The following is a 24,314-nucleotide window of genomic DNA, read 5'->3' as shown; positions in this document are numbered from 1 at the left end:
CATGGTTATAATAATAAACTCAAAAAACATTTAAAACAAAGAATTTTAATTTCTCTATAACAAATAATTAATCAAATAGGCCGAATCCCATGTCATCGTCAGATTCTTCAGACTCCTCCTTCTTCTCTTCTTTCTTCTCCTCAGCTGAAGAAAAAAAAAAAAAAAAGACCAAGCCAATGGTCAGTATTTACATTTTTTGCACCACAGATCTTAAAGATACATGTTTTGGTGTTCGTATTACTGGTATTTCAGCCTCCATGGTTCATCTCATTCCCTTTCAATAGCCAAATACAAACACCAAGGAGACACAGACACTGCTATTGAAGGGATGTGCTTTACACAGTGAAGTCTGTCTGACTCTTGGTTCTAAGCCAGACCAATCTTAAGGTGGATAAAGAGCAAATGCTTTTGATGGCCCAAAGGAAAAGTAACCATTCAGTTTACACTTCAATCACATAGTGAACTGCCAAAGTAGAAAAGCCTTGAAATTTGGACTCAATTTTTAAGATTTTAATAGAGAAAAACAGAGCTGCCCTGTAACAATGCCTCTCCACCCATACTTACCGGCAGCAGGGGCAGCAGCTGCAGCAGGAGCGGCAGAGCCCCCTCCAGCAGAGACAGCCACAGCTCCCCCAGCCGGCATGCTGGCCAGTTTTCCATTACCTGAGTGGGACAGAAGATAAAGTATTTAAATGCTCATGGCAGGCACAGAGCTAAGATGAAAAGGAAGAGAAATAAGAGTGCAGAAAAAACCCAGATACTATGTTTCATGGACTGAGCCTGTCACTATTAGCTGAAAGGAACAAGAGGCTGCACCCATGACAAGAAAGTATAAACTCTTTTGTGAAAAAAACTCAGAGTTTAAGATTCACAAAGACTTATCCTGAGAACACTGACAGCACATTACTATTAAGTTTTCTTCTGTACACAGTCCCCTATTTTTTTTTTCCAAAACTCTCATATAAAAATCGTGGTAAATACATCCAATTTTACACATACAGAAACCCTCCATGTTTCCTGAATACAGCACAATAGCCCAGAAATTGATAATTTCAATATACCTAAAAAATAACATATAGGCAGCACTGGCTTCCCCCCCCGCCCCCCCGCTTTTTTCTTTTAATGGTATAAAGAACTGTGAGGGCATGCCTGGATCACAGTTACAGGAAAAAAGGGGGTGGGGGGGGAAAGATGTATTTATGGCAAAGAGTACATCATTTTAAACAAATTCTCCAGCACCCTCTGAACCCTATTGCATCTCCTTTGAGATTAGCAAACTGACTTCTGATTTATGGTCATCTTTGGAAAGCTAGCTAGTTCTCTGCCATCTGCTTTTCACATACCAAGGCTCCCATGGCATTCAGAGGTCGTGTACACAGTATGTTTGCCTGTATTCCAATTTCTGGGAATCAGTTTCTAAATAATTCCCTTTTACTTCAAGCTCTAATAAACTAGCCAAGTAAACAAACATGTTTCATATGCATGTCAGTATGTTCTAGGAAACAATTTATTTAAAGAAAAAGTATTACAGAAAGAGATAGCGTAAGTGTGTTGTAAGCACATGCATAATGGCTCTCTTAGGTCTTCAGACTACATGGATAGAAATGTCCAGTTACTGCTCATAACAGCATGGCCAGGCAAAGTCCTGGCAACCTTTAAGCAAATGTATGCCTAGAAGTTCCCTTGTGCCTACACACTTGCAAAAAAAAAAGAAATTAATTAATCAGAAACTTTTTTGTGCTACCTCAGCTCTGCTGTACTTCAGCCCTATGACCCAGTCAGTTAATGTTAAAGTTCCAGCTTTGGTAAGAGGCAGCAGGTTAAGAGCACAAGCTTCTACAGAAATCAGCACTCAGAGTCCTATCTGAGAGAAAAGGAAATGCCAGACTCAAGGAGCTCTAGAATAGATGTGTATTGGAGGGGCTTGTATTAATGGCAGAGGGTGTAACTGTACCCTTAAAGTGAATTGACACTTATTTACATTTAACAGTCTGTTCTTCCCATTTACCCACTTGTATGCACCAGTTGTGTAAAACACAAAGAAAAAAATCTCCCAGAGAACTTGGAGGACAGCTAATTCTTTCTCCGATCAACATGTCCAGAAAACTACATCATGAGCAGACTACCTGTAAGCTCATACATGCTTTTCTGGTTTAATGTGGTCCACAAGCGAAACCCAGCAGGTACTGGCACTGACCTGCAGGGAATTAGAATGGACCTGGATTTCAGTCATTTCAGCCAAGATCCAGCATGGAAGTCCTCAACTGCAAAGCTAAACTGATGAATAAATCAGGGAATTGGCTGCAGTTCTACACTCTCAGGTCTAAGTTACCAAAGTAGTAGAGGCAATTATCTGTGACACTCAGAGACTGTACCTACCCTGAGCAATGACATCCTCGATGTTTTTTCCATTCAGCTCACTAATAACCTGTGTAAATTAAGTTTAGAACGTTAATAGTTTCAAAACTCCATGAGTATAAGCTACATTTAAACAAGTACTGAATAATCATTATGTGCAATACCTCCATCCTGGTGCTTATACAGCCCCAACGTTCCTTATTTGTCAGTGGAAGGAATAGGACATTGAAATGAAAACTTCAGCTAAGTCTTTTATACTTTTCTGTGAAAGCTTTTTAATGAAATCTGTTACAATAAATTCATAATAAATCCAAGGAACTTGCAGAAAGAAGGATGCACAGATGTTGTGGAGCCAATTAGGAGGCCCCACTAATGGTCTGTTAGTCACTGAGGGACTGTTAACCTATCTCGCTCAATCCCCACCGGGAGGCTCTGAAGCACTGGGCCCTAGACCAAAAACCACAGGGTCCTGTTCCTAGCATTACCAAATGTTACAGCCAAGCTGGCCATCGTATCCTTGCACTGGAACATAGAGTCCCAACTTCATTTTTACTACCATTGTTGTATAACCCGGGATGAGGAAAGAAAAACACAAAACCAAAAATTGCCAAAGCAAGCAAGCACTTAAAAAAAAAAAAAAAAAAAAGAATGCTACAGACCTTACTGATGAGTCTCTGCTACCAGGAGTCAGTGTGCTGAACACTGCTGAGCTGCCAAAGCACTTTAACCAAGAGCTTTTCAACAGGCACCTCCTGCTTACACAGAGCGTACCATCTGTGACATGCTGTGCCTGCGTGCTTGCTTCATCCAGAAGGAAGGTGATTTTAAGACTTCACTAGATTTACACTGGCCTAATATACAGCCAATGCAAACAGAAAAGGATTAATTAATCATGACCAAAACAAATTCCAGAGAAGCTTTCTGGATATTGGAAGATCAGAGAAAACAACTAATTTATGAAGGCATTAAAGAAATGTAAACAAGCTAAAGCTGAAAGACCTGGCATTTAAACAGGAGCACCACGAGTTTAAACCAACATCCCACACCACAATAAGGATGCTGTCAGCACAGTCAACCCATCGTTTGGTTGGGCCTGTGGTAAAACTGTCTCCAGCTGCAAAAGCAACTTGCTTTTTCCTCCACTTCTCTGGAAACACTTCGCATACAGGTATGGGGCAGGTGATAAGACCATTTTTTAGTTGGCTTGTTTTTTGGTTTTTTTTAATGGCCATTTATTTTTAAGTCCACAAGGCTGAAAGTCTATTATATCACAAGAAACATTCTAATTAGGATACTCTCTTCCTAAAAAGCTTTTTTTCAACACAACCGTTTCAGCATTAATTTCCAAAATTAAACATTAATTGCAAACTATACCTTATGTCAGAACAGAACTTATTTTCAACACATACTTATCCACTGCCACCATCCCACTGAAAATTATTAGACTGAACAGTCAGAAGTCAGCAACAACTGACACAGATCTTTGCAGAGAACAGGTGTTCAATAAGAAAGCCAGACTTCTACAAAACCATTGTAAAAGTAGTTCTGACTGGTTAAGCAGCGTTTTAGAAATCACACGTGTAATGATCAGCGAACACCTGAACAAAGAAAGACTAGATCAACAGCAAGGCAACCAGAGAAACCCTGAAGCCAAGGAAATGGCTCCCATATCTTACGCTGACTGGGAATTAAGAGGCAATGCCACCTTGTTCATGCGTTCATCGTCCGTCTCGATGCCGACGCTGTCGAGGATCTTTTTCAAGTCCTTTGACGTGGGAGACTCGTTGCCACCCAGGACCGCTAGAAGGTAAGCTGCGACGTAACGCATCCTGCAAAACGAGACAGCTGGGTCTTCAGTGCCGGTGGTCCCGTTCCGCGTCCGGAGCAGGTTCACCTCCTCGCTGCGGGAAGCAAGCCTCACCCTCCCGGCCACAACTGCTTTGCTCGAAATTTAAACATAAACCCACGCCACACCAAGCCGTGTACCGGCCTCCTGCCGGCACGGGGCCCCGCACAAGGCAGCCCATTAAACCCCGCAAAGCCGCGCCGGCTCCCGCGGCTTTGCGGCTGCCCCAAGGCCCGAGCAGCCGGCCCGGCCTAACGCTGACGGCACTGCACGCCTCTCCGAAGGAAAGCGGCACCGCGGCCTCCCGAACGCCTCTTCTCCCCGTCCCGGCCGGCATCCCCGGCCGGGATCCCCGCGGCGCTCGCCTACGCCTGTTCCGTCCCACTATGGGCCCTGCCCCAGGCCCGGGCCGGGAGAGCACATGGCCGCCATTTCCTTCCCCCCCCCCCCAAGTGGTCTCGCCCAAGTCTCGCTGGCGGCCGCGGGCTGGAACGGGTGGGCCGGGAGCGACCGTTCCCGCAGGGAAGGGGGGGAATGGGACCGCCGCGCGCTTACGTGAGAGGAGGCGGCGGTGGGGGAGACGGGCCTGGAACGTGCGCTCGCGACGGCAGCCCGGCGGCGAAAGGGAAGGGGTGGTGCCTCGGCAACGCCTTCTTCCCGTCACCCCTCAACAACGCGTGCTGCCATTGGGCCAGGTCGGCAGGGAGCGGGTAGCCCAATAGGGAGCCGCGGGCTTTGCCACCACCTCCTCCTCACCGGCAGCGGCCCATGCGCAGAGTGGGCACGTCCGGCGCGTCCCAGGAGGGGCTGGTGGGGGGATCCGCCTCAGCAACTAATTTTCTGTCTTCACTTTGTTTTTTTTCCCGGCCAGATTGCGGCACCCGCGCGGACCGGGCGATGCCAGCCGCCCTGCCCTGCCCTGTCCTGCCCTGCCCTGGCGGGGTGGGCGCGGCCATGGCCTCCTGGGAAGCGCAGGCCCCTCCGCTGAGGAGAAGCTCTCCGCAGGAGGGAGCGGGCCGCCTGCCCTCTTGTTCCAGGGAGGCCGGGAGTTAGTAGTCCTGCTGTAAGGTCTTGCCGCGAGATTATGACTGTTACCGCCTGTGCTTGGGTTGCTTGATTTCTTTCCGGATTAGGGAAATGAATAAAGGTGGAAAGTTAATATTGTGGCAAAATCCACTGGACCCAAATAAACCAGAACCGCTGCAGCAGCAGGGCTGTGAGGAGGCTTTGCCTGACCCTGGCTTGTCACCCTGGAGGCTCCCTAGAAATCCCTGTGCAGGTGAGAGCACTCTCCACATCTCTGGTAACTCTGGTGCTGCCAGAGAACAACCAGGCTCCCAGTTTTGTAATTGAGGAAGTGCTTCAGACAAGTTAGTGCTTACTCCCTGTGGGAAGAGAGATTTCCCTCACGGTGCTGTGCAGCTTGTGTTCAGCTTTGAGCACGGGGCACTTCTCCCAGGGCATTTACATGGCAGCAGTGCCCTGCCACAGTATCAAGGCGCCAGCTGGAAACTTGCCATTACAGAAAAACCCAGCTTTGCCCCTCCGAGCGAAATGGAGAGCAGCACAAATGCTGTGGGGCCTCACCAGGACGCAGTGTTAGACCAAATGGCATCCCTCGCTGCCAGACAGCTAGTGGAAGGCAGGTGCCCCCCCCGCCCCGGGGTGCGCAGGGCAGCAAAGGCCCAGCAGTGACAGAGCCCCGTGGCTCTGGGCGGACCGAGGAGTGGCTCTGCAGCACCCAGCCCTGTGCCCTTCCAGGCTTGCAGCCCCCACTCCTGCTACGTTTCTATCCCTGAATTTGAAGCGAATGAGCACAACGCCAGGAGCTGGCCATGCATCCTGTTCCCGGCAGCCTGAGCTCACGTTTGAGGCCAGGGGAGCTGCACCAGGACCAGCTGGGGTGCTGAGGCTGTGGTGGTGTTAGGAAAACCTAATTTTGTGACACTTGCTTCACAGCAGGATGCCTGGGCCTGGTTCCTCAGAGCCGCCTGCTGCATCTGGCACCTCCTCCTGTTCGTCCCGCCCCGGCAGCCCGCTCGCCTGCAAACTTTGCAGGAAGTGCTTGAGCTGAGCCAAGCTGTGCTGGGCTGAGCTGAACCAAACCGACCACAGCCGGGCTTTCGGGACCCAAGTTTTGTCTGCCAGGGACTGGGTACGGAGGGGGTGAGACAAGCGTGGCCGTGCTCAGTAGGGCACCATGCGTGTGGCCTGGCTGCTCGGCCGTAGGTCCTGCGGGGGATGGTCCCTGTGGGCTGCGCCTCGGCTCGGGGGCCCTGTGGGGTGTAGGGTAATGGGGGCCTGGGGCCGCAGGAGCTGGCGGCAGGGCAGGTGAGGACAGCCCGGCGCGAGTGTGTGTGTGTATGTATGTGCACATGTGTGTGTATGTGCACGTCTGTGTGCCTGTGCACAAGGGTGCCTGCCCGTGTCCTCTACGCAGGCCTGAGGCTGCATTTTTGGTCTCCGAGCCTCTCCAGCCTGGGCAGTTCAGAGCTGCCCTCTGGTTGCTTCATCATCAATAGCTTTACAAAGCTATAGCAGATGGTCTTTTTGCTTATGCTTATCTGTAAGAGAGCTGTGTATATGTTGTGTACAGCTTTTTACTGAAGCAGCAGCAGTTTCCATTTACCTTTTCTTCCTGTCCTTATGTGTCCGTAAGGTTTCTGCTCTTTCAGGGAGCCGGGTGTGATGCCTCCCCCCCAGACTGTGCCTTGGGAACATCAGTGCTGCCATGTCCCACAGGTTAACAGTAAAAAGCACTGCTCCTCAGGGTGTTGCAGAGGCATTAGCTTGCTTCTGCTGGCCTCGGACATTTAAGCCGTTACAAGTTTTTTGTGGTTCTATGTCACTCACTCAAAAGAAACTTCTGTTCACCTATTTGATCCATGGCAGGGTTTAAAAAGAACTCCTGATATTCACACCATAAGCTAGTTTAATTGCCAGGCTCAGGAGGAGTTGCAAAAGATAAAGGAAGTGGAAAGAGCAGGAAATGGGCAACTTGGAAGAATGTGACTACCGGTATGAAAACAAACATGGTGCCTCTGCTCATCTTTGCACTACTCGTGTGCTATGATGATAGTGGCTGATTTTGCAAGTCCTAGGTGGATGAAGGCTTCTTCAAGCTAAGAAGGCAGAGGAATAAGTAATTTGTTCAAATTTCATACCTCTGCTCCTTTAGGTTTAAATCCTTTTTAGCATGCACTATGTGATCTGCTTTTCCCCTTTCTCTTTATCCGTGGAGGGTAATGTGAGGGGAGGAAACAAGGACTAGCTAGTAACTAGCCAGCCCTGGTTTCATGCCCGGTTTGCTGTTTTAAAGCATCCCTGTGGAGGCAAATCTGGAAGACACCCAGTTCCACTGTGCAGTCCAGTGCTCCTGTGCCATGGATGTGCCTTTTCTAACCCCCTCCCTGGCCCTGCCACGTTTGCTCTGCTGCCCTTTGCCCATTTTCATCTACGCTCACTTTTATCCCATTGGCACCCGGTTTCACAACCAGGTTTGATGAGGACGCATCGCAGCCTGCACGCAGCCTCTGAGCTCTGCTCCTGGTTCAGCTCTCCCTGCTCTGGTTTTCTCCACCACTTGTAAAGCTTCCCACTAAGGCACTTTGAAATCTGCATAAGGCATAGGCATTTACACTTATATCTTTTATAGTTAATATTGCTATTTATTCTGATGGTGGGTAATTGCTCCATTCCCTGGCAAGATGTTGGCAGGGAAAACTCAGAGGTTTTCCCTAGGAGGAGAAGCCTCCATGGCATCCATCACACTGCATTTCTGTGCTTTCTGCCCACAAAGCTTTCAGTAACACCCATGTAATCCCTCCTGCCCTCTTGCTGTGATTATAAACTGTTTCCATCCACTCTGGGCTGGGGCAGGAGGCCTTCATCGTTCACTTGTGTTCTCTTTCAGAGCCATCTTTCCTCCTCCTCCTAATCCCAGCTGCCTCGTGCTGCTGCTGGTGCCTGCCTGCCTGGCAAGTCAGAGCATGTCCGGACCCCGTCGACAAGACGCAGAAGATGGCAGAGCTGCTGGGGCTTGGGGACAAGTGCGGGGAGGGGACTTCGGGGGCTTCTGTGCTCGCTGGCTCCTGCCTTGCAGACAACAGGCTGAACCTGGATGTTTATCCTGACGGCTGCCGCTGGTTCCTCCAGCTGTTTGAGGGACGACGGGGAGAGGTGGTCCAGGTGGAGTTCCTCCGACTCAGCAGCAATGATCGCCTCCTTGGCACCACGCTGGGCATCCTTCCTCATCTGAAGCACCTGAAATCCCTGGTGCTCAAAGGTAAATTCCTGGGCCCATCACCATCCAACTTTTCTAGGCTCAGGTCTTTTTTTTATCCTTCTCTCCACACCTGTAAGACAAACTGCCCTTGGAATTGTTTTGTTCTAGTGCCCCTTACTACAGCTTTGGTTCTTAGCCTTGCTCAGAGCTGCATGCAGATTTCAGCAAGATACAGCTTCTAGACTCTTACTTCCTTCCTTTGTTTCTTCAACCACCTAGGGACAGGTTTTTGAAGTCTGGTTTGGTTGATGCTGCAACATTTTCTTTAGCCATCCTCTACAAGAAGAGCATTTTTTGCACAGCTATGCAAGGGCAGGGGTTTTGGAAGGTGTTGGATTTTTGGTAAATGTTCAGCCCCTCTTTCATTTTTTGGGGTATAATGACCTGTCTTTGCTGCATTTCCATCTGAATCAATCCTAGCTTAATCCTAGCTTAGCATCAGTGAGCGTAGGTTTAGCAGAGTTCAAGACAGACCAGAAGAGGCTGCTCAACATTTTATCACAAGTATGACTCAGGGTGTGCATGTAATTTGGCAAGCTGTAGTAACTGTTAGACCTATAAATATTAGACCATTCTTTGACTTTCTCATCTCTTTATTGTAGGAGGATCTCAGTACAAATGGTATAATTTCTGTATCAGACTGAATCACTTGCTCTTTGGGAGGTGGAATTTTAAAAAGAAATGAGAGAAAAAGGGGGAGTTTGTGCCCAGAATTCAGGGTTCTCGCTGAAAACTGAAAAGATTGAGGTTTGTTTCTGTATCTGCCACAGATTTCCCATGTGAATAATTTCATTTGTCTTTTCCCCCTTTAGCAATGTGACGATAATGGCAGTACCTTTTATCAGGCTTGTTTTATGAGATGTAAACACAACCTGAGCATCCTGAAATGCTGTAAAATAGTTTGCTAAGATTTTCTTATGTACAAAGTGCCACGTGTCTGTTGGTTTGATTGTTTTTATTTTTTGCCATTATGCAGTATAAAAAAATCTTTGGCGTCTGCTGCTGTATGTGTATACAAATAGACAACAGTGGAGGGAGAGTAGGAAACGATGAAGAAATGGAGAGTTTTGGAATTTTCCTTTTGTTTGCTCAACTTATTTTCAGTGGGTGCAGCCCTTCTCCAGTTTAAGTGTCATAAGCTGGGGTAGGGGACTTTTATCCTTCCCTCTCTGTGCTGTCTGGCCTACACAACACTGAATTACCTGCTTTTTTTTCCACATTTTCACTGCTTTCCTCATGTTTGCTCTCCAGTCTTGCAAGGAAGATCTCAGTCCTCAGGGCTGTTCGTCCCTCACAGCATGGGCAAAGCCTGGAGGGTGAGGAATGTCTCCTTAGTCCATAAAGTGTTGTGTGTTGGCCACTGGTGCTGGTGGGGAAGAGGTGGGGAGGGAGAGTGGGAGGCTTGGAGGGATATGGGCCACCCCGCTGAAGGGTGGTAGATGTGTGGAGTGGTCTGGCTCTTTATGAGCTTCAACTCCAGATGTGTTTAGCAGAGCTCTACTGGTTGACTGTGGCATCTCTTGGTTTCATAACAGATCTTCACCATTATACCCCTTTCACTGATCAGGAAACTGAGGCAAGGAGCAGAAACCCCACTTCTCTGTGACTACTTTGTAATCAGTGCTGCTTATTGTGATCAGTAACGCCCCATCTTCTGGGTCTCTGTGCTAAGGAGTCTCACGTGAGGCTGGTGAGGTATCCCTGTAGCATATTGACCTCTTCCTCCACTTCCCTCCACACCCAGGTGGCCATGCCAGGGATGAGTTTGGTTCATGTCAGTATGGCTCCCTAACAAGCTTGCCACCAGACGTTGGGAACCTGAGGTGTCTCACCCACTTGGATATCAGCTTCAACAGCCTCTCCACCTTGCCCAGCTGCATCCTGCACCTCCCCAGCCTCCGCATGCTCTTGGTGAGCCACAACAGCCTGGTGGCACTCCCTGAGGACTTTGGCTCTCTGAGCAAGCTGACTTTCTTCTCTGCTATGAAAAATCAGCTGAAGGACTTACCTCAGAGCATTGGGGAGCTGGCAGTGCTGCAGGATCTGGATCTCTCAGAAAATGCTTTGGAATTCCTCCCAGAAGAAGTTGGGAATCTGCGCAACTGCACAGAGCTGGATCTCTCTGGCAATTGCTTATCGAGCATCCCAGACTCCTTATGTAAGTATTTTCTAGGGAAAAAGAAGGACAAGGGGTTGCTGAGCTTTTGGTGTAGTCTAGGACCCCTGAGGCCCTTGGTCTCTGTCCCCAGAGTTATTAGCACAAACCATCTGTTATGTTAGAGCCAAATGGAAGGGATATCCAGAAGAAACATGCTTGGTTCAGTCAGTCTCTTTGAGCATTAACGACTCTCTGGATCACGCTTTCTGCTTCTGTGGATCAGCAAGACTGCTAAGATTTCAATACAATTTACAATAGCCGAGGATCTTGCCTGGCTGGTTTTGGGTAGCACCCAGGACTGGAAACAGAAGAGCTGGGGTTTAATAGGATGCAAATCTGGGCTTGAAATCGCACTGTCCAGTGTGGACCAGTCCACGGAACCAGGCTCTGACTTCTGCTGCCTAGCTTCCTGGCTCTTGGGTCCTGTATTACTTTGTGCCCAGGGTTGTCATTAATGCTGTTACAGAAGCATCTTACATCCATACTCATAGCTGGGTGCTGAAAAGCAGAGGACAGAGGAGGCTGCATTGCCTCTCAGCTAATTCCCTGGACCCCTTTATTTTGTGAGCTAAAGAGATATTGGGCTCTTGTGCTTTTGCCTTATCATGTGTGTGTATACACGTGATGAAGAGAGTGGCAGGGGTGTTAGAGCTGATGTGCAATGCAATTAACAGCATGGTTGGGGGGTCACTTCTTGTTCTAACCTGCAGCCAATTTGAAGTCTCTGCGGCGGCTGCATCTCCACAGCAATCTCCTGGTGACAGTCCCTGCCTCACTTGCCAGCCTGCCCAACTTGTCCAGACTTGATCTGCAGAACAATTGCCTCCGTACTGTCCCTCCTGAGATCCAGACCTCGCCATTCGTGCGCCTCCAAGGCAATCCCTTAGGAGAAACTGAGCCATCCCCGCAGGCTGGTAATTGCAAGGCTTCTGTTCCTGTGGGTTCTGCCCAGCTGTTCCCTCACTCAGCCCAGCATGGTGTGGATGGGTTTGGATTAGAGAAGACAAGCAGGGGGGAATCAGATCAGTATTTATTTGTCTGGAATAATTATTACATTGTAAAGATATAGACAGTACTAGTTCTGTTTTTATGAGCTCAAGGCCCGTCCGAAGGGCTCAGTGGTCCCTGGAATTGGCCTTGTTGGGAAAGGTTTTACAGTGGAATTGAAAATGGGATTCACAGGAAACGGATCAGGAGAGGCCCCTAAAAGGGGTCCAGCCTTTTTAGCAGAGGTGAGCACCAGTTCTTGGACTTGCTTCATGGCCCTAAGGCTGTGGTGGCTTATACTAGAAGCACAGAGAGCAATAAGAGGTCATTCTGCTGTGCAGTTACATCCTACTTTCCTGTGGTTCCCAGGCTGCAGAGGAGCAGCTCTTTGTCCAAAATGAAGGTGATGAATGAGCAGGAATCTGAGCAGGGTTTCCCAATGGTGCTAACGTTCAGGAGAGCAAGAGCTGATTCCCAGGGGTGGCCCCAGTCAATGAAACATGGCCCTGAGAGCTGCAAGGTTGGTAGATTGAAATATTTTCTAATTCCCCCTGCTTCTGAGTTTTCCTGGGGGACAGTCAGCATTTCCAGTGTGTCTTGGGACCCCTAGGCCTCTTCCCATCCTCCTGCGGCTGCTTGATCTGAAGCCTGCTGCAGTGTGAGAAGGGTTCTGTTAGCAACTTCTGTCAGATTAGGATTAAGCCAAAACTGAAATGCGAGTTCAGCCTTTCTTGTCTACCCTGGTTTAAGTAACCTCTGTCTCCTCCTCCTACCCAAATCTTCTTATTGCTGCAGATGAACCCAGTGCTGGAGGGCTACGAAGACTCTTCCTTGCATCAGGAGAGGACAGGTAAGCCTCTGTTATTAAGAGTTTATATTACAGTGGTGTAACAAGGTCCTAGACAAGATTGGTGCATGGTGGGTATTGCACATGTGTATAAGAGCTTATGGCCTCAGTAGGCCAGTCAAACACAAGGAAGGAGATTCTACTGTTGATTTTTGGAGGGCCGAAGTCATTGCATGGTGTTACACATTCATGCATTTCTTCTGGAAGCTTTACTGTCACATCTGAAGGCTGCAAAGTGGTCCTGGCCTGTGGCATCCATTTCTACTTTCCACCGGGGACCGCCTCTGACCCTCTGCGGATCTACTTCCGAACCCTGGCACCAGATCCTCAGTGGGTAAAGCTGAGACACCATGATGTCCTGCTAAGTACAGTCCTGGAGCTGCAGCCTCATGGAGTCAAATTCCAGCAGGTGAGGACACATCCAGGCCACCTCCTGATCAATGTGCCTCTGCGGTAGCTCAGCAGAGTCTTCTGAGAGAGTGTTGGGAGTTTTGAGACAGCTACCCCCATCACTGCTGCTTTTAAGTAGCTGCAGAACTGCCTTTCAAAGAAGCCCCACTGCAAAGACTCAGAAAGGACACAGGCAGCTTCTCTGGCACTGTGTTGGTTTGGCTCCTTTGCCTTCCCCACTGCTCCTGCTTGAGCTGAGCTATAACCTTCCTCACTCACAACCCTCCTCCTGTGCCAGAGGATAAGTACTGTTCCAGCATTTGGCCTTAGCCTGCAAGGAGAATGGTTCACATCCTTCCCTAAAAGTCCAACTGTGTGGTTTTCGTTCAGGCTGGTGAGTACTTACACCACCAGTCCCATCATGGCTGACAGCAACTCACTGCAAAAGTTGCTTTGCCCTTTCTGCTCACAAGCTGCTGAACTTTTCCTGCCATTACACTACATAGCAGACCTGACATCTCCTGTCACCTCCCTGGAGGCTGCAGGACAGCAGGTTCCTATCTCCTCCTCCACTCCCTACATACAAGCTGTGCTTCACCCTCTCCCTTCTTGTCTGCACAGGAAGCCACAGAGCAGAGCTAGGCTTGGTTTTGTCCTTTCTATTGGTGTCTCACGGGAATCCTATTTTGCCAGGAGGTGCAGATCTGGCTGCCATATGCCTCCCCTCAAACCCTTCACCAACGTGAGGTGGTAGTTCGGACCTTCAGTGGGCAGAGCTGGAGTGATCTGAGAACAAGAGTGGAGCAGAAGAGAAAATCAAAGGTAAGCAGGTCAGAATGACCAGTGACACATGTTGTTCCTGGTCCCCTCCTTGGTTTTGCCCAGCCAAGAGTGAGCCTGTTTGAAAGATCTCGTGAGCTGTGTTTTGACCAGCTGCTATAAAATGTAGTGGATTTCAGCTCCAGGTTTCCTCTCTCATGGAGGTGTGTCTCCTGAAGTTGATGAGTTGCAGCCTGCCATGCTTCATCCCTGTTCTAGTACTTTCATCTGCTCAGCTGTTACTGGCATTTATTTTCCTGCCTTTATTGTATTATGTTATATGCCTATATGTGTTCTCTTTTTCCCTGTCTTCTGTTACAGAAGCATGTGGCTCACTGTAGTGTCCTTCACTTCTCTTGGTTCCTTGTTGTGTCTCGACTTGTGCAAAATGAGTGCAAAGTGCCAACAGAGGGGACATTGCTCTTCTCCAGTGTGGATCCAAACATCAAAGTGACCTTTCCTCCTGGAGTCACTGAAGAGACTCGCAGTGTCAAGCTGCAGGTACGCATGCTTTAAAAAACAAGCTTTGGTAAGCCCTACTGCAGCTGTTGTCCCATGCCAAGTAGGGGAACTGAAGGTGAGACGTCCACCCTAGGATAATTCGTGCGTGACATGGATGCTTCATGGGCTGACCCATCTCAGATCACCTTCTGCCTTAGCTTCCCTGCCTGCAAAATGGGCTGTGCTCCAAGCTGCCCTGTGTGGGAAAGGGATCTCCTTGCAGATCTACCAGTGCTCTCTCTGGCAGATCAACAGGTGGCTGCTGTGAAGGGAATACAAGGAGATCTTGCCTCTTGTTCCCTTGCAAAACATACTGAGCCTGGCAGAATAGCTCAGTGAGTGAGATTGGGGAGGATTATTTATGTGGATCTAATTCTAAGGCCACCCCACTAAAATTAATTGTTCTGTAGAGTTGCTAGATAGTGCTAAATGCTATTGTAATACCTTGGTCTGTCCCAGCTTGCCAGGTTGACACCAGTATCAGAGCAGACTTCAGCCAAAGTTCACTGTGCTTCCATTTCTCACTGGGCCCTGACTCAGGAGCAGCATTTGCCTGCTGGGTGCTGAGGGAACCTAGTGAGTGATGCAGGAATTTGGGTGCCTGGCTGCTCCGCTCACCATGCTGTCTTCCACGCCCAGGTGCTGCCAGTGTCTGCAGAAGAGATAGAGGAAATCACGGCCGATGCAGGGTGCAGAGCCAGTCCCCTGCTCTGCCTCTCCCAGGACTCCCTGGTGGATTTTCTCAGGCCAGTGAGAATTCAGCTGCCCCTCCCGCCTGGGATCACAGGTCAGTTTATTCCCAAAATTGGCAAAGAGAAGCACCGTATGTGGAAAACCATGAATGGCAAGCTGGGAGTTTTGTGTGCCTCTCCTGTTAATAATAAAGCTTACTGCTTTTCCTGGAGGAACAGCAAGGTATGTCTGCTGAGTGAGTGGTGGTGTGGGGTGGTGTGAGCTGAAGGTAGTTCAGGTCCAGCAGACCAGTGCTGGGCTTCACAGACTAGCAGCACAAGCTGGGAGAATGGCCTTGGCAAATGGATTTCTCTGCCGAACTGCTTGTGTATTTAGACTGCTGAGTTTGGTATGACAGGTTGGAGAGGCACTCCTGCCAACTGAGGAGATGCTTTGTAAAAAGGCTTTGATTCATGATTAGGAATAGCTTGAAGCAGGTAATGAAGATGCTGCCTCCAGGGGTCTGCCTTCTCTATTCCTTGCTCACGAATCAGGTGGTGAGCCACTGCAGTTCAAAGTGTACAGTCATACAGTAAGCCATCTCCCACTCTGAATACTGCTATAAACAGCCTCAGCCTTGCCAGGGATTCCTCTATTTGCATGCTGAGTACCCCACGTCTCCTAATTCCTATTTTCTTTGACCTTTCCTGGCTTTCTTGTGAAGAAGTAAAATCTTTTTGGGTGTGGCTTAGCCTTCATTGTAACACTACCTGGTATTTGTATGTCTGAAGTGCGTCAGGATTGAAAAGTCTGTGGGATGTATGTTTAGAAAGAGATAGAACTTAATTAATAACTCTAGATACTGGTGATGGGAATTGTCTAATGAAGCTGTTCATGGAAATCAGCACACTATAAGTTTAAGTCTGCATATTCTGCCAGAATATCCTGGAAGCATTGGGGTAGCCTCATCCTTTTATTGCTGCTCTTTGACCAAAGTTCAGTCCTGGATGCTGAAGAGAAGGCCATGAGCCTTAATTTGGTGCTTTTAAAAAGTGAATCTTTCAAAACTGTGGCTGGGTTTGTAAAGCCATGAATAAAGGCTTCTGCTGGATATAACATCTCTTGATCGTTGTTGTCTTTAGGGCTAAATTTAGATCGGTCAAGGCTGCATCTTCTCCATGGTGACCTGGAGGGCCAAACCTGGGATGACATTACCAGTCAGGTAGTGCTGGAATTCACCCATCTTTATGCAGTGTTTGAAGTCACCCACTTCTCCTGGTAAGTGCAGGATTAGTCCTGAGGAAAAGATGGGATGTTCCTCTGCCTTGCTTTTCCCACACTCTGACCGAGGGGTCATGCCATTAACCGTACCTATTCCCTTTTCCCTTTGCAAGTCAGGCCCAGCTTAGCACTTTGTCTCTACCCATCATTTTTTACAGTCTTGTGGGTGTGATGCTGGCTTCTCTTCCTAGGCAGGATCCCTCCTTTTTCTTAATTCCTTGTCTGCCAGGTACTGGCTATGGTACACCACCAAGACCTACATTGGAGGCATTGCCAAGAAAGTCTATGAGCGGCTGCGTATGTACCAGGTGAACTTCATTGCTCTGCAGAGGAAGAAGGACCCCGAGCAAGTCCTGCTACAGTGTGTCCCCAAGCACAAGGTCTGATCTGGGTTGCATTGCCTTGCTCCTGAGCTTCCTGGGCCTCCCTTTGTAGGATGTAAGGGCAGCAGTGCACCAAATGGTCCTGTTCACTGCCTCAGGGTCATGGCTGGGGTATGCTGTCACCACACTGTGTTGGTAGTGTGACACCAGCTCACTGGGAGCTGGGGGAAGAAGGAAAAATTCTATGCAGCAGTGGATGCCATGCAGTGATTTCCTGCCCTGTGAACATTGAGGACTGGGCTGCTAAAGTCAGCTGGGCCACAGTAACTGTCCATGTATATGCTGTTTGCGTCCAGTGAACATGAGGCAAAACATGTTGGCTTAAATTTCAGTCAAAGATATTAAAGTTAACATGTCACTTGTATGCCGTGGGCTAGTAGTGTGGGCAGAAGCACTGCTTTGGTTTCAGCTGGAGTGGTTAGAAATGGTACTCTTCCCAAAGTTCCTTGCTGTTTAGAGTTCAAGCAGTGGAACAGAACATATGACCCCTCCTTAATCTGTTTCAGTGCAACAAGAGGTTAGTTTATGCTATTAGTTTGAGCTAACCTGGCTGACTTTGTATGGAAGGAGATGGGAAGCACTCATGCCTTCTCTTCTGCTGCCTCTGCCCTAGGGGTATCAGCCCTCAGCTGTGTTGCTTCAGATGATAGCAAAGTAAGTGTGCATCTGTGTTTATAGAGCGCATACCTTGACAGACTGTGCAGCTCAGTGAGGTGAGGGTTATTTTATCAGACTGCCAGAACTGGGCTGCATATCCAACTCTCTGCATAATCCTCTGGTCTGGTTGCTCCTTTTTTTTGTTGTTTTTTTCTCCTGTATCGAAATGACCTGTGGGCATAAACATCTGTAAGGATTCTTTATATCTTGGGTTCTGGGCTAAAATTGTTTCCAGAGGAGGCAGCAGTGGCACTCACAGCGAGATCGGGGTTTGGGGGTGTCTGTATTCCTGCCAGGGATGGTCATGGGGTGAGAGAGAAGGTTTATTGTTACAAATAGAAAGAAGAATAGACACGTCGGCTCTAGGCTGACTCTTGCACTGCCTCTGAGACCCCAGGTCTGACAGTGTGATCATAGCCTGCAAAGCCAAAATGAGCTTTCTGGTGTCCTCAGCTGTGTGCTATTGTAGCATGTGGCTTTTTGCAGAGAAAATGTCTTTTAATGGCATACTGTGAGGGGGATAAGGTAGGAAGTAAATCCCTCCCTGTCTTTGAAGGTTATTGACCTGTTAAAAGGATAGAAACATTGCTGAAAATGCTTTTTTAATGAAAGCTTTGGGATGGCCTATCTTTGTTAGTCCACATAGGCTTTTCTGCTTTTTACTTGAAAAGAGAAATAGGGAGGCCACAAAACTCAGAGCACCACTTCCTTGTCTGTAGTGAATGTACCTGAGATAGGAGGGGGTGGGTGTTTGTTCATTTGTTTACATCCTTTCTGTGTAAAATGGACTTCCCTTGTTGAAGGTGAGTGAGAGGAACATCATGGGTGTAGGAACACGGGTCGCAGGACATACGTGCTTCAGACCAAACACGGGGTCCTGTGTTGTCGTCCTTGTCAGGTGGACCCAGTGCTGAAGAAGCTGCAGGACCGCTATCGAGGACCTGAACCATCCGACATGGTGGAGATGTTTGAGGGAGAACAATTTTTTGCAGCTTTTGAGCGAGGCATCTGCATTGATACGGGTATGGTAGTACTGGACTTCTTTCTGCTCCTACCTCTTGTGCTTCTCTATCCCTAGGCATGTTTCTGCTGGGGGCTGTACTCCTCCATGGCATGCCTCTCTGTCTTCAGCTCACCCACTACTCACAGCAGCTAACCCATGGACATTGAACTTGGCACATTCTCTGGTCACCCAACGTTTGTGACTACTTTTCCCTATGAAAGTGCTGTTTGTAGGCTTTCATTTCCTCTCATGCTGTTGTAGCCTGCAGAGGGCAATAGCCAAGTGTGTTTATTTTATGACTGATCTGGTTCTGCAGCCAGCAATGCCCTTTTCCTGGCATCTTAGATACCACACTGAAATGTTTTATGCCCCAATGTGTCTGGACCTGTTACAGCTGCAAACTGAGCCATTTTCTGCAAAACCTGAACATACAGCTCAGTTTTATTGGTGTAAATTAAGCACAACAATATGAAGAATAATAAAGGGCACTGGTCATTCAGTGGAGTTCATGAGCCAGAGTCTGTCCCTCTGTCCTGATTTAGGCTGGACTCTAACTTAATTTCTAGATAATTAAATATATTAATGTTGTGCCTGATTATATTTTTTCCCTTTAGCTCTATTCTTATTTCTGTGCCCACTGCAGAAATGGCGAAGAGATAGATGACCTATTTTTGTGCATTGCAGGATGCTATTGCAGCTGATTCTACCTTCCAAGGGGTAGAATGGACCAAGAATGGGAGGCAAGTGCCATGGATGGACTTGACTCCATCTGAATGTCTTGGCCTGCCTTGGCTTCCATTCTTGAACTTCATCTCCACCTTGTGGCCATACTCCTTTTTCACCTGTAGGACATGCTTTCTCCACAGCCAGTGTTTTGTGTATCACCCAGTGAGGAAGTGGGGATTACAATTCTTTCAGGCACGAGTAGAAGGAGTAGATAGTAGCTAGATAGTAGTATGGAGGCTGCTAGTGGATGATGGGCTGTAGGCCATGCTTGGAAGGCTGCACGCTTTTCTGCACAAGTTGAGTGTTTGCTGCTTCTCTGCACAGATCGCCCCGACTGTGTGGATGGACGTCTCTTGTTTATTTTTTACTCCCACTTGAAGAACATGAAGGAAATCTACGTGACCTCCCCTGTAGACAGGAAAGGCCAAGCTGTAAAAGGCCAGGTGAGCAACCAGTTACACTGACTTTTTGTTTCCTCCTTCATCATCATCATCACTTTTACAGTGCTCCTCATAATAATCTCTGTGCGCCGGGCATGACTCTTTTCCTTCCCTCTTTCCCTTGGCTTTACATTTCACTGACTAAACCCTGAATAAACAAGAACACTAGTCTGGAAGGATCACTGATCACTTAGCTCTCTGACTTACATTACTGCCATTAACTCTTGGGGTGTTGGCAGTAAGTCCAGCCTTTATGGCAGAACCTAAGTGCTTCTCCCAAGTTGCACTTAATTGGGAGGCCATATTTATGGACTGAGGATAGGTGAGAAATGCTGAATTCATTCTTTCCCAGACAGAAAAGACATGGTGCAAACAGGCTTGGCCACTGTGCTTGAATCTGAGCCTCACTGCATGCTTTCTGTTTGCAAAGGTCTCTTTCTACCGAGGGGCAGTTCCCGAGAGCATCCCTGAAGATGCCAGCAGGAGGAGGAAAGGACCAGACTCCCTCTGGCTCGCTACTCTGCCCATCAAACTGCCTGTAAGTTGTTTTGCCTACTACAGAAAAACTAATCTAGATGGGGTAAGAGCACAGCCTTTCCTGCTCAGCTAATTTTGTCTTCCTCCATGAAAACAGATGCAATGAATGACTGCAGCAAATAGCTGCCCAACCATGTCATGATGGAGATTTCCTACTCACCATGAGCTAGCTCTTCTGAAAAGAGAAGCACAATAGCTGGGAGTGGTCTCCATCTCTCCCACTCATCTTGCCTGTCGAGCACAGGCTTGTTGAATGGGTGATCAGAGAGAGTGGATCCTTTGAATGAATGAGGGATGTAGGACAGGAGGAAGCTTGCTGTAATTAAGGGAAGTGTCTGTTTTGTTTATAAATTTCTTAGTCACACAGCTCATGCAGCAGGAAAAAAGAAAGGTCTAGGATGAGGTAATTAGGCTGGGTTTGAATATAGGCGTTGAGTATAAGTATTCTGGTGTGAGCCACTGGCCTTTAAAGGCTTGGCTGTATGTTACAGTGAGAAATGCAACTTTTGCTTTCGAAATTCAATTTATTTTTGAGAAGCTTAAAACAATAAATACCTCTGCAGGCTGAATGCTTCCCTTGAGATCATGTTCCATGATTTCACATCCCTTTCTGGAACATGCAACCTCAACTACAAATCTAGATTAAGTGCTCTCTTACCAGTGAGGTAAATATGCTTTGAGGAGATGGTTCATTGAAAAATGCTCTGTAAAGACAAGAAAGGAAATTTCCAGTGTGAGCTATGACTGTGAACACTATGATTTGATATTTTTCAGAGGCAGCGAGCATTGCTGGTCATTGCCAGTGTGAGTGCTCCTTGCTTCTTACAGCCTGACTCTTCAGCCCCAAGATTTTCCTTCCTCCCCAGCAGGAGGAAGGAAGTTTCAGTGTAGAGACTGAATGGCCAGACACTGTCCTCTACAAAAACAATTTGTTTAGTATGTTCTCTTTCTCTCTTCTGTGACCCAGCGATTGAAACCCCGCTGGGCTGAGAACCCTGGTCCCCTGAATGGCTTCTCCTTCCCTCCCTTGAACCTGGGCAATGCAGAGACTGGCTACCTGACACAGGCAAACTTGCTGAGCATTGCCAGGCGCATGGGAGCTGACTGGCAGACCATCGGCCTGAACCTGGGCTTGACCTATCAGCAGATTGAGCGCATAGGATACAATAACAGGTAAGATAGGACACAGTGATCAACATTGATGCATTATATCTATCTATCTATCTATCTATCTGCAGTGTAAGAGTATAAATTAATGCTTAACTGGTTAAAAGTTTTCCCACTGAAATTGTTTCACTGGATTAAAGGTGGGTTGACTAATGGTTCTTCTCAAAACTTTACCTTCTTTTATGGAAAACTGATTATTTTCTCTTGCTGTTATAAAACAAAGCTTTATGTTTGAAAAACAAAATTGGGAAATAACAAACCTGATGAACTTTGTAGTTCAGATGAGTCACATTCCTGTTTTGTTCTGTGATCTGGATTCCTGGCCAGACTCCATCTCTGACAATGAGCAGTGGTCTATGGCATTAATTGTGAATATCATCTTTATTCAAATAGAGCTTGTGGCACGTCATGGGACATGCAGTCTGACCAAAAAGCCAGCGCAGTAGGAAAGAATGAGACTTGTTATGACCAAAGTACTGTTCCTGTGGGGAATTTACATTCAAAAGCAGAATGCTTTAATTTGTTATTTTCATTAGGAAAAAATTTTCTAGAGAGATTTTAGTGTGGCAACTGCAACTCCTGCATGATGGGTGGGGAAAAGGCAGGCCCACTGAGTGCTTTGTGTGTCTGGATGGCTTCTCTGGGGCTCCAGTCATGGGCTAAGACTCAGGTAAGGCCTCTCTGGGTTGCCAGTCAGGAGAGTGTGTTGGTTACTTCCGTGCTTCCCCCTTTCTTCAGAGAGGACCTTGATAAGCAGATCCTGGACATGCTTTTCTCATGGGCTCAGCAAAACTCGGAGGCTCCTGACTGTGTGAACAAGTTGATTACAGCCATGAAAGAGAGTGGCCGCCAGGACATCGCTGATGAGGTCGAAACCATCATTGAGCTGGGACGGCAGAAATACAGGGAGTCCATCCGCCGGGTGGGCTTGGAGCAGGAGAGCAGCACTGAGGACTCTGCAATAGCTGTGATGTAGCACCTAGCAGAAAGAACTGGGTTTCATATGGGTTTCCTCTGTGTACTGGGAGTGACAATGTCTTGGGACTGCTCCCATCTCAAGGGCCATTGTCTTCCCAAGGAGCTGGGCATTGATTTACCTGTGAGCAGACTACTGAGCTCTCTTGGGTCTATACTCACATGCCACTTCTGCCGATCCCAGGCAGTTTAGAGTGTATTTTTGAGCCTTTTCTGTACTTCCAGTTCTTGACCTTGAGCTTTAGCTTTCAGAAACATGGAGAAATTCAGAGACTGAAGTGTCTGTCAGTTGAGTAGTGGCTAAAGTAGCCTTTAATGAATTAATACTCATGTTATGTATATTTATTTATAACTTATTCCTGAAACTGTTCTGCTCGAAACACTGGGTGTGAGCATTTGGGTCTGTCTGTGCTCCAGTGCTTGATGGGAAAGCGGAGGTGCACTCGTGTTATGAAGGCCTATGGTGTGGTGGGGACTGTTCAGCTATTTCTGTTAATGATGTGTTTTGCTCACATGAAAATGTGAACTGTATTCCCCATGAAAATGTTTTCTGTTTTCTGCCAAATCTCTTCCAGTTCCCTCAAGCCCAAAACAAAACCTAAGTATTGGTGGGGAAAAGAGAAGAAACTAATTTCTAGCGAAATTGCTGTTGTTTTTTGGTTTTGCTCCAAAAGCTATTTTGGAACAAATAAAATTTCACATTGTCCCTAGGCTGCTGCACCTGCCAGGCTTTTTAGATGACACCTACGTGCTGCTGGTATTTGAGAGAGTTCCAGTTTTATTTTACAAATAAGTAAAAATCCATAACCTTGCTGTTCTGGGAGAGACTCTAATTTGAAAGTAAAATTTCCCTTGCAGTTTCAAAGGGATATTCCTCACATCCTCCCAGTGAAATATGCCTGCGTAGTAGTGAAGGTGTGACCCCTCATGAAGTTTGGTGAAAAGCATGTATTAAATTTGCATTTTAAAGACTGGTCTGACCAGCTGTGAAATAGGCACTTGTGGGATTGGCGTGAACTGTGCTGAGCTAACCTCCCAGTTTTGCAGTCTGAACATCATGTGTAAGGCTGGAAGTGTTTATTGCTTTTTAACTGCTCAGCCGTTGAGTACTGAGGTGCCCTTCTCTTCCTGTTCCCCATCTCATAAAGGGCCTCAATCCACTAATGACAGTGGGAAATTTCATGCAAGCTTTTTGAAAGAATAGTGTCATCTACGTAAATTCAATCCTTTCAAGACAGGTTTGGATTCAGCATAACTCTCTAAGCAATATTTAAAGGGCTGTTCTCAGTCTGAAAAATGAAAGTCTGTATAAAAATGCCAGGTTGCAACACCCAAAGTCAACCTGCAGCCACAGGTCTGAGAAATCCTCGTGTCTTCTTCCCCCCGTGAAGAATCATCAGTGGTTTCCCTGATGCTGTGTTTCAGACCTGCCATCAGTACTATTGAAAGAGAGGCATAAAATCGTTCTGCTTTTTTTTTTTTTTAAGGCCAGTCTAACATCTCAGGCCATGGAGTGATTAGTGTCTGGTCCAGAGCACTGGACAAGGACTTGCAGACTTGAGTTGTCACCTTGGGCCTAGGGACTTCCTCAGCTCTGATTTCTTAGGCCATGGTGCCCCTCAGGTCTCATGTTGTGTTCAAGTCAGCGGTTCTCTTTTGAGTGTACGTTTTCTCTGGTAGTCTGTGTCATATGTTCTTATCTGTAATTTTGATGTATGCCAACAAGGTATTTGTTCTTTCCTCCAGTTTTGGAGAGATGCATTTGGGCATATTGCTCTCACTGGGAATAAAATAAGAACTGTTTCACAGCATGATCTGCTAATCCATAAATACCTTGAGGTATTAGACAGAGCCAGGTCCCTTTAAACTTGCTGGCAGAAAGACACAAGTGAGCTTGGCTGTGCTGCACAGAAATGGGAGAAGAGCTCTTGTTTGGGTACCGCTGGCTGCAAAGAGCAGGACAGACTGCAGCTGAGTTAGTGGTATCCCTGTAGCTTGGCTTGGCTGCAGTGGGGCTAAGCCAGGAAACACAACATTTGGGGCATGGGTTTGACTAGCTGAGCATATGACTAGGGTCTAGGAAGCAACAAGGCTAGTCTAGAGTGGACAGTGTGTAGGTTTAGCCTGGCCTCCAGTGAAGGTGCAGGAGGCTTTTGGCTAGACAAAGCTATGCTAAGAACATCTACAGGTAGCATAAGGTAGCATCCACAGCTACAGCGGGATGAAGCTAGGCTGCATGTAGCTTTCCGTTTGTGATGGCCAGGCAACAGCTGAGTTAGGCA

General features: G+C 47.5%; 2 protein-coding genes and 1 non-coding gene across 5 annotated transcripts; 1 reads left to right on the top strand and 2 right to left on the bottom strand.

The window, feature by feature from the left end:
- Positions 1–25: 25 nt before the first annotated feature.
- RPLP2 (ribosomal protein lateral stalk subunit P2) lies at positions 26–4,978 on the bottom strand. The gene is made up of 5 exons (XM_075047846.1): positions 4,760–4,978; positions 4,064–4,187; positions 2,380–2,428; positions 565–663; positions 26–144 (listed from the first exon to the last, which is right to left on the bottom strand). The coding sequence occupies exons 2-5, from the start codon at positions 4,184–4,186 to the stop codon at positions 68–70; spliced, it is 348 nt and encodes a 115-aa protein (XP_074903947.1). The 5' UTR covers position 4,187; positions 4,760–4,978; the 3' UTR covers positions 26–67.
- Positions 2,093–2,220, bottom strand: LOC142040655 (small nucleolar RNA SNORA52). Its single transcript, XR_012653252.1, has one exon. It is a non-coding gene; the product is annotated as a small nucleolar RNA SNORA52 (small nucleolar RNA).
- Positions 4,889–24,314, top strand: PIDD1 (p53-induced death domain protein 1). 3 transcript variants are annotated; one of them, XM_075047844.1, is made up of 18 exons: positions 4,889–4,985; positions 5,076–5,483; positions 8,118–8,489; positions 10,234–10,400; positions 10,485–10,647; positions 11,358–11,561; positions 12,430–12,484; positions 12,689–12,890; positions 13,565–13,693; positions 14,012–14,191; positions 14,831–14,978; positions 16,006–16,141; positions 16,374–16,524; positions 18,083–18,206; positions 19,238–19,356; positions 19,784–19,891; positions 20,858–21,063; positions 21,796–24,314. In XM_075047844.1, exons 2-18 carry the CDS (start codon positions 5,342–5,344, stop codon positions 22,031–22,033), a joined length of 2,844 nt encoding a protein of 947 aa, XP_074903945.1. In that variant the 5' UTR covers positions 4,889–4,985; positions 5,076–5,341; the 3' UTR covers positions 22,034–24,314. The 3 variants fall into 3 exon arrangements, with proteins under 3 accessions (XP_074903945.1, XP_074903944.1, XP_074903946.1); XM_075047843.1 differs by having other exon boundaries at positions 10,234–10,647; XM_075047845.1 differs by lacking the exons at positions 4,889–4,985; positions 5,076–5,483 and adding an exon at positions 6,249–6,359 and having other exon boundaries at positions 10,234–10,647.

This window comes from Buteo buteo, chromosome 16 (genome assembly GCF_964188355.1).
Source record: "Buteo buteo chromosome 16, bButBut1.hap1.1, whole genome shotgun sequence".
NCBI classification, from domain to species: Eukaryota; Metazoa; Chordata; class Aves; order Accipitriformes; family Accipitridae; genus Buteo; species Buteo buteo.
The sequence above is the reverse complement of the archived record's forward strand: the minus strand, read 5'-3'. Positions and strand labels throughout refer to the sequence as shown.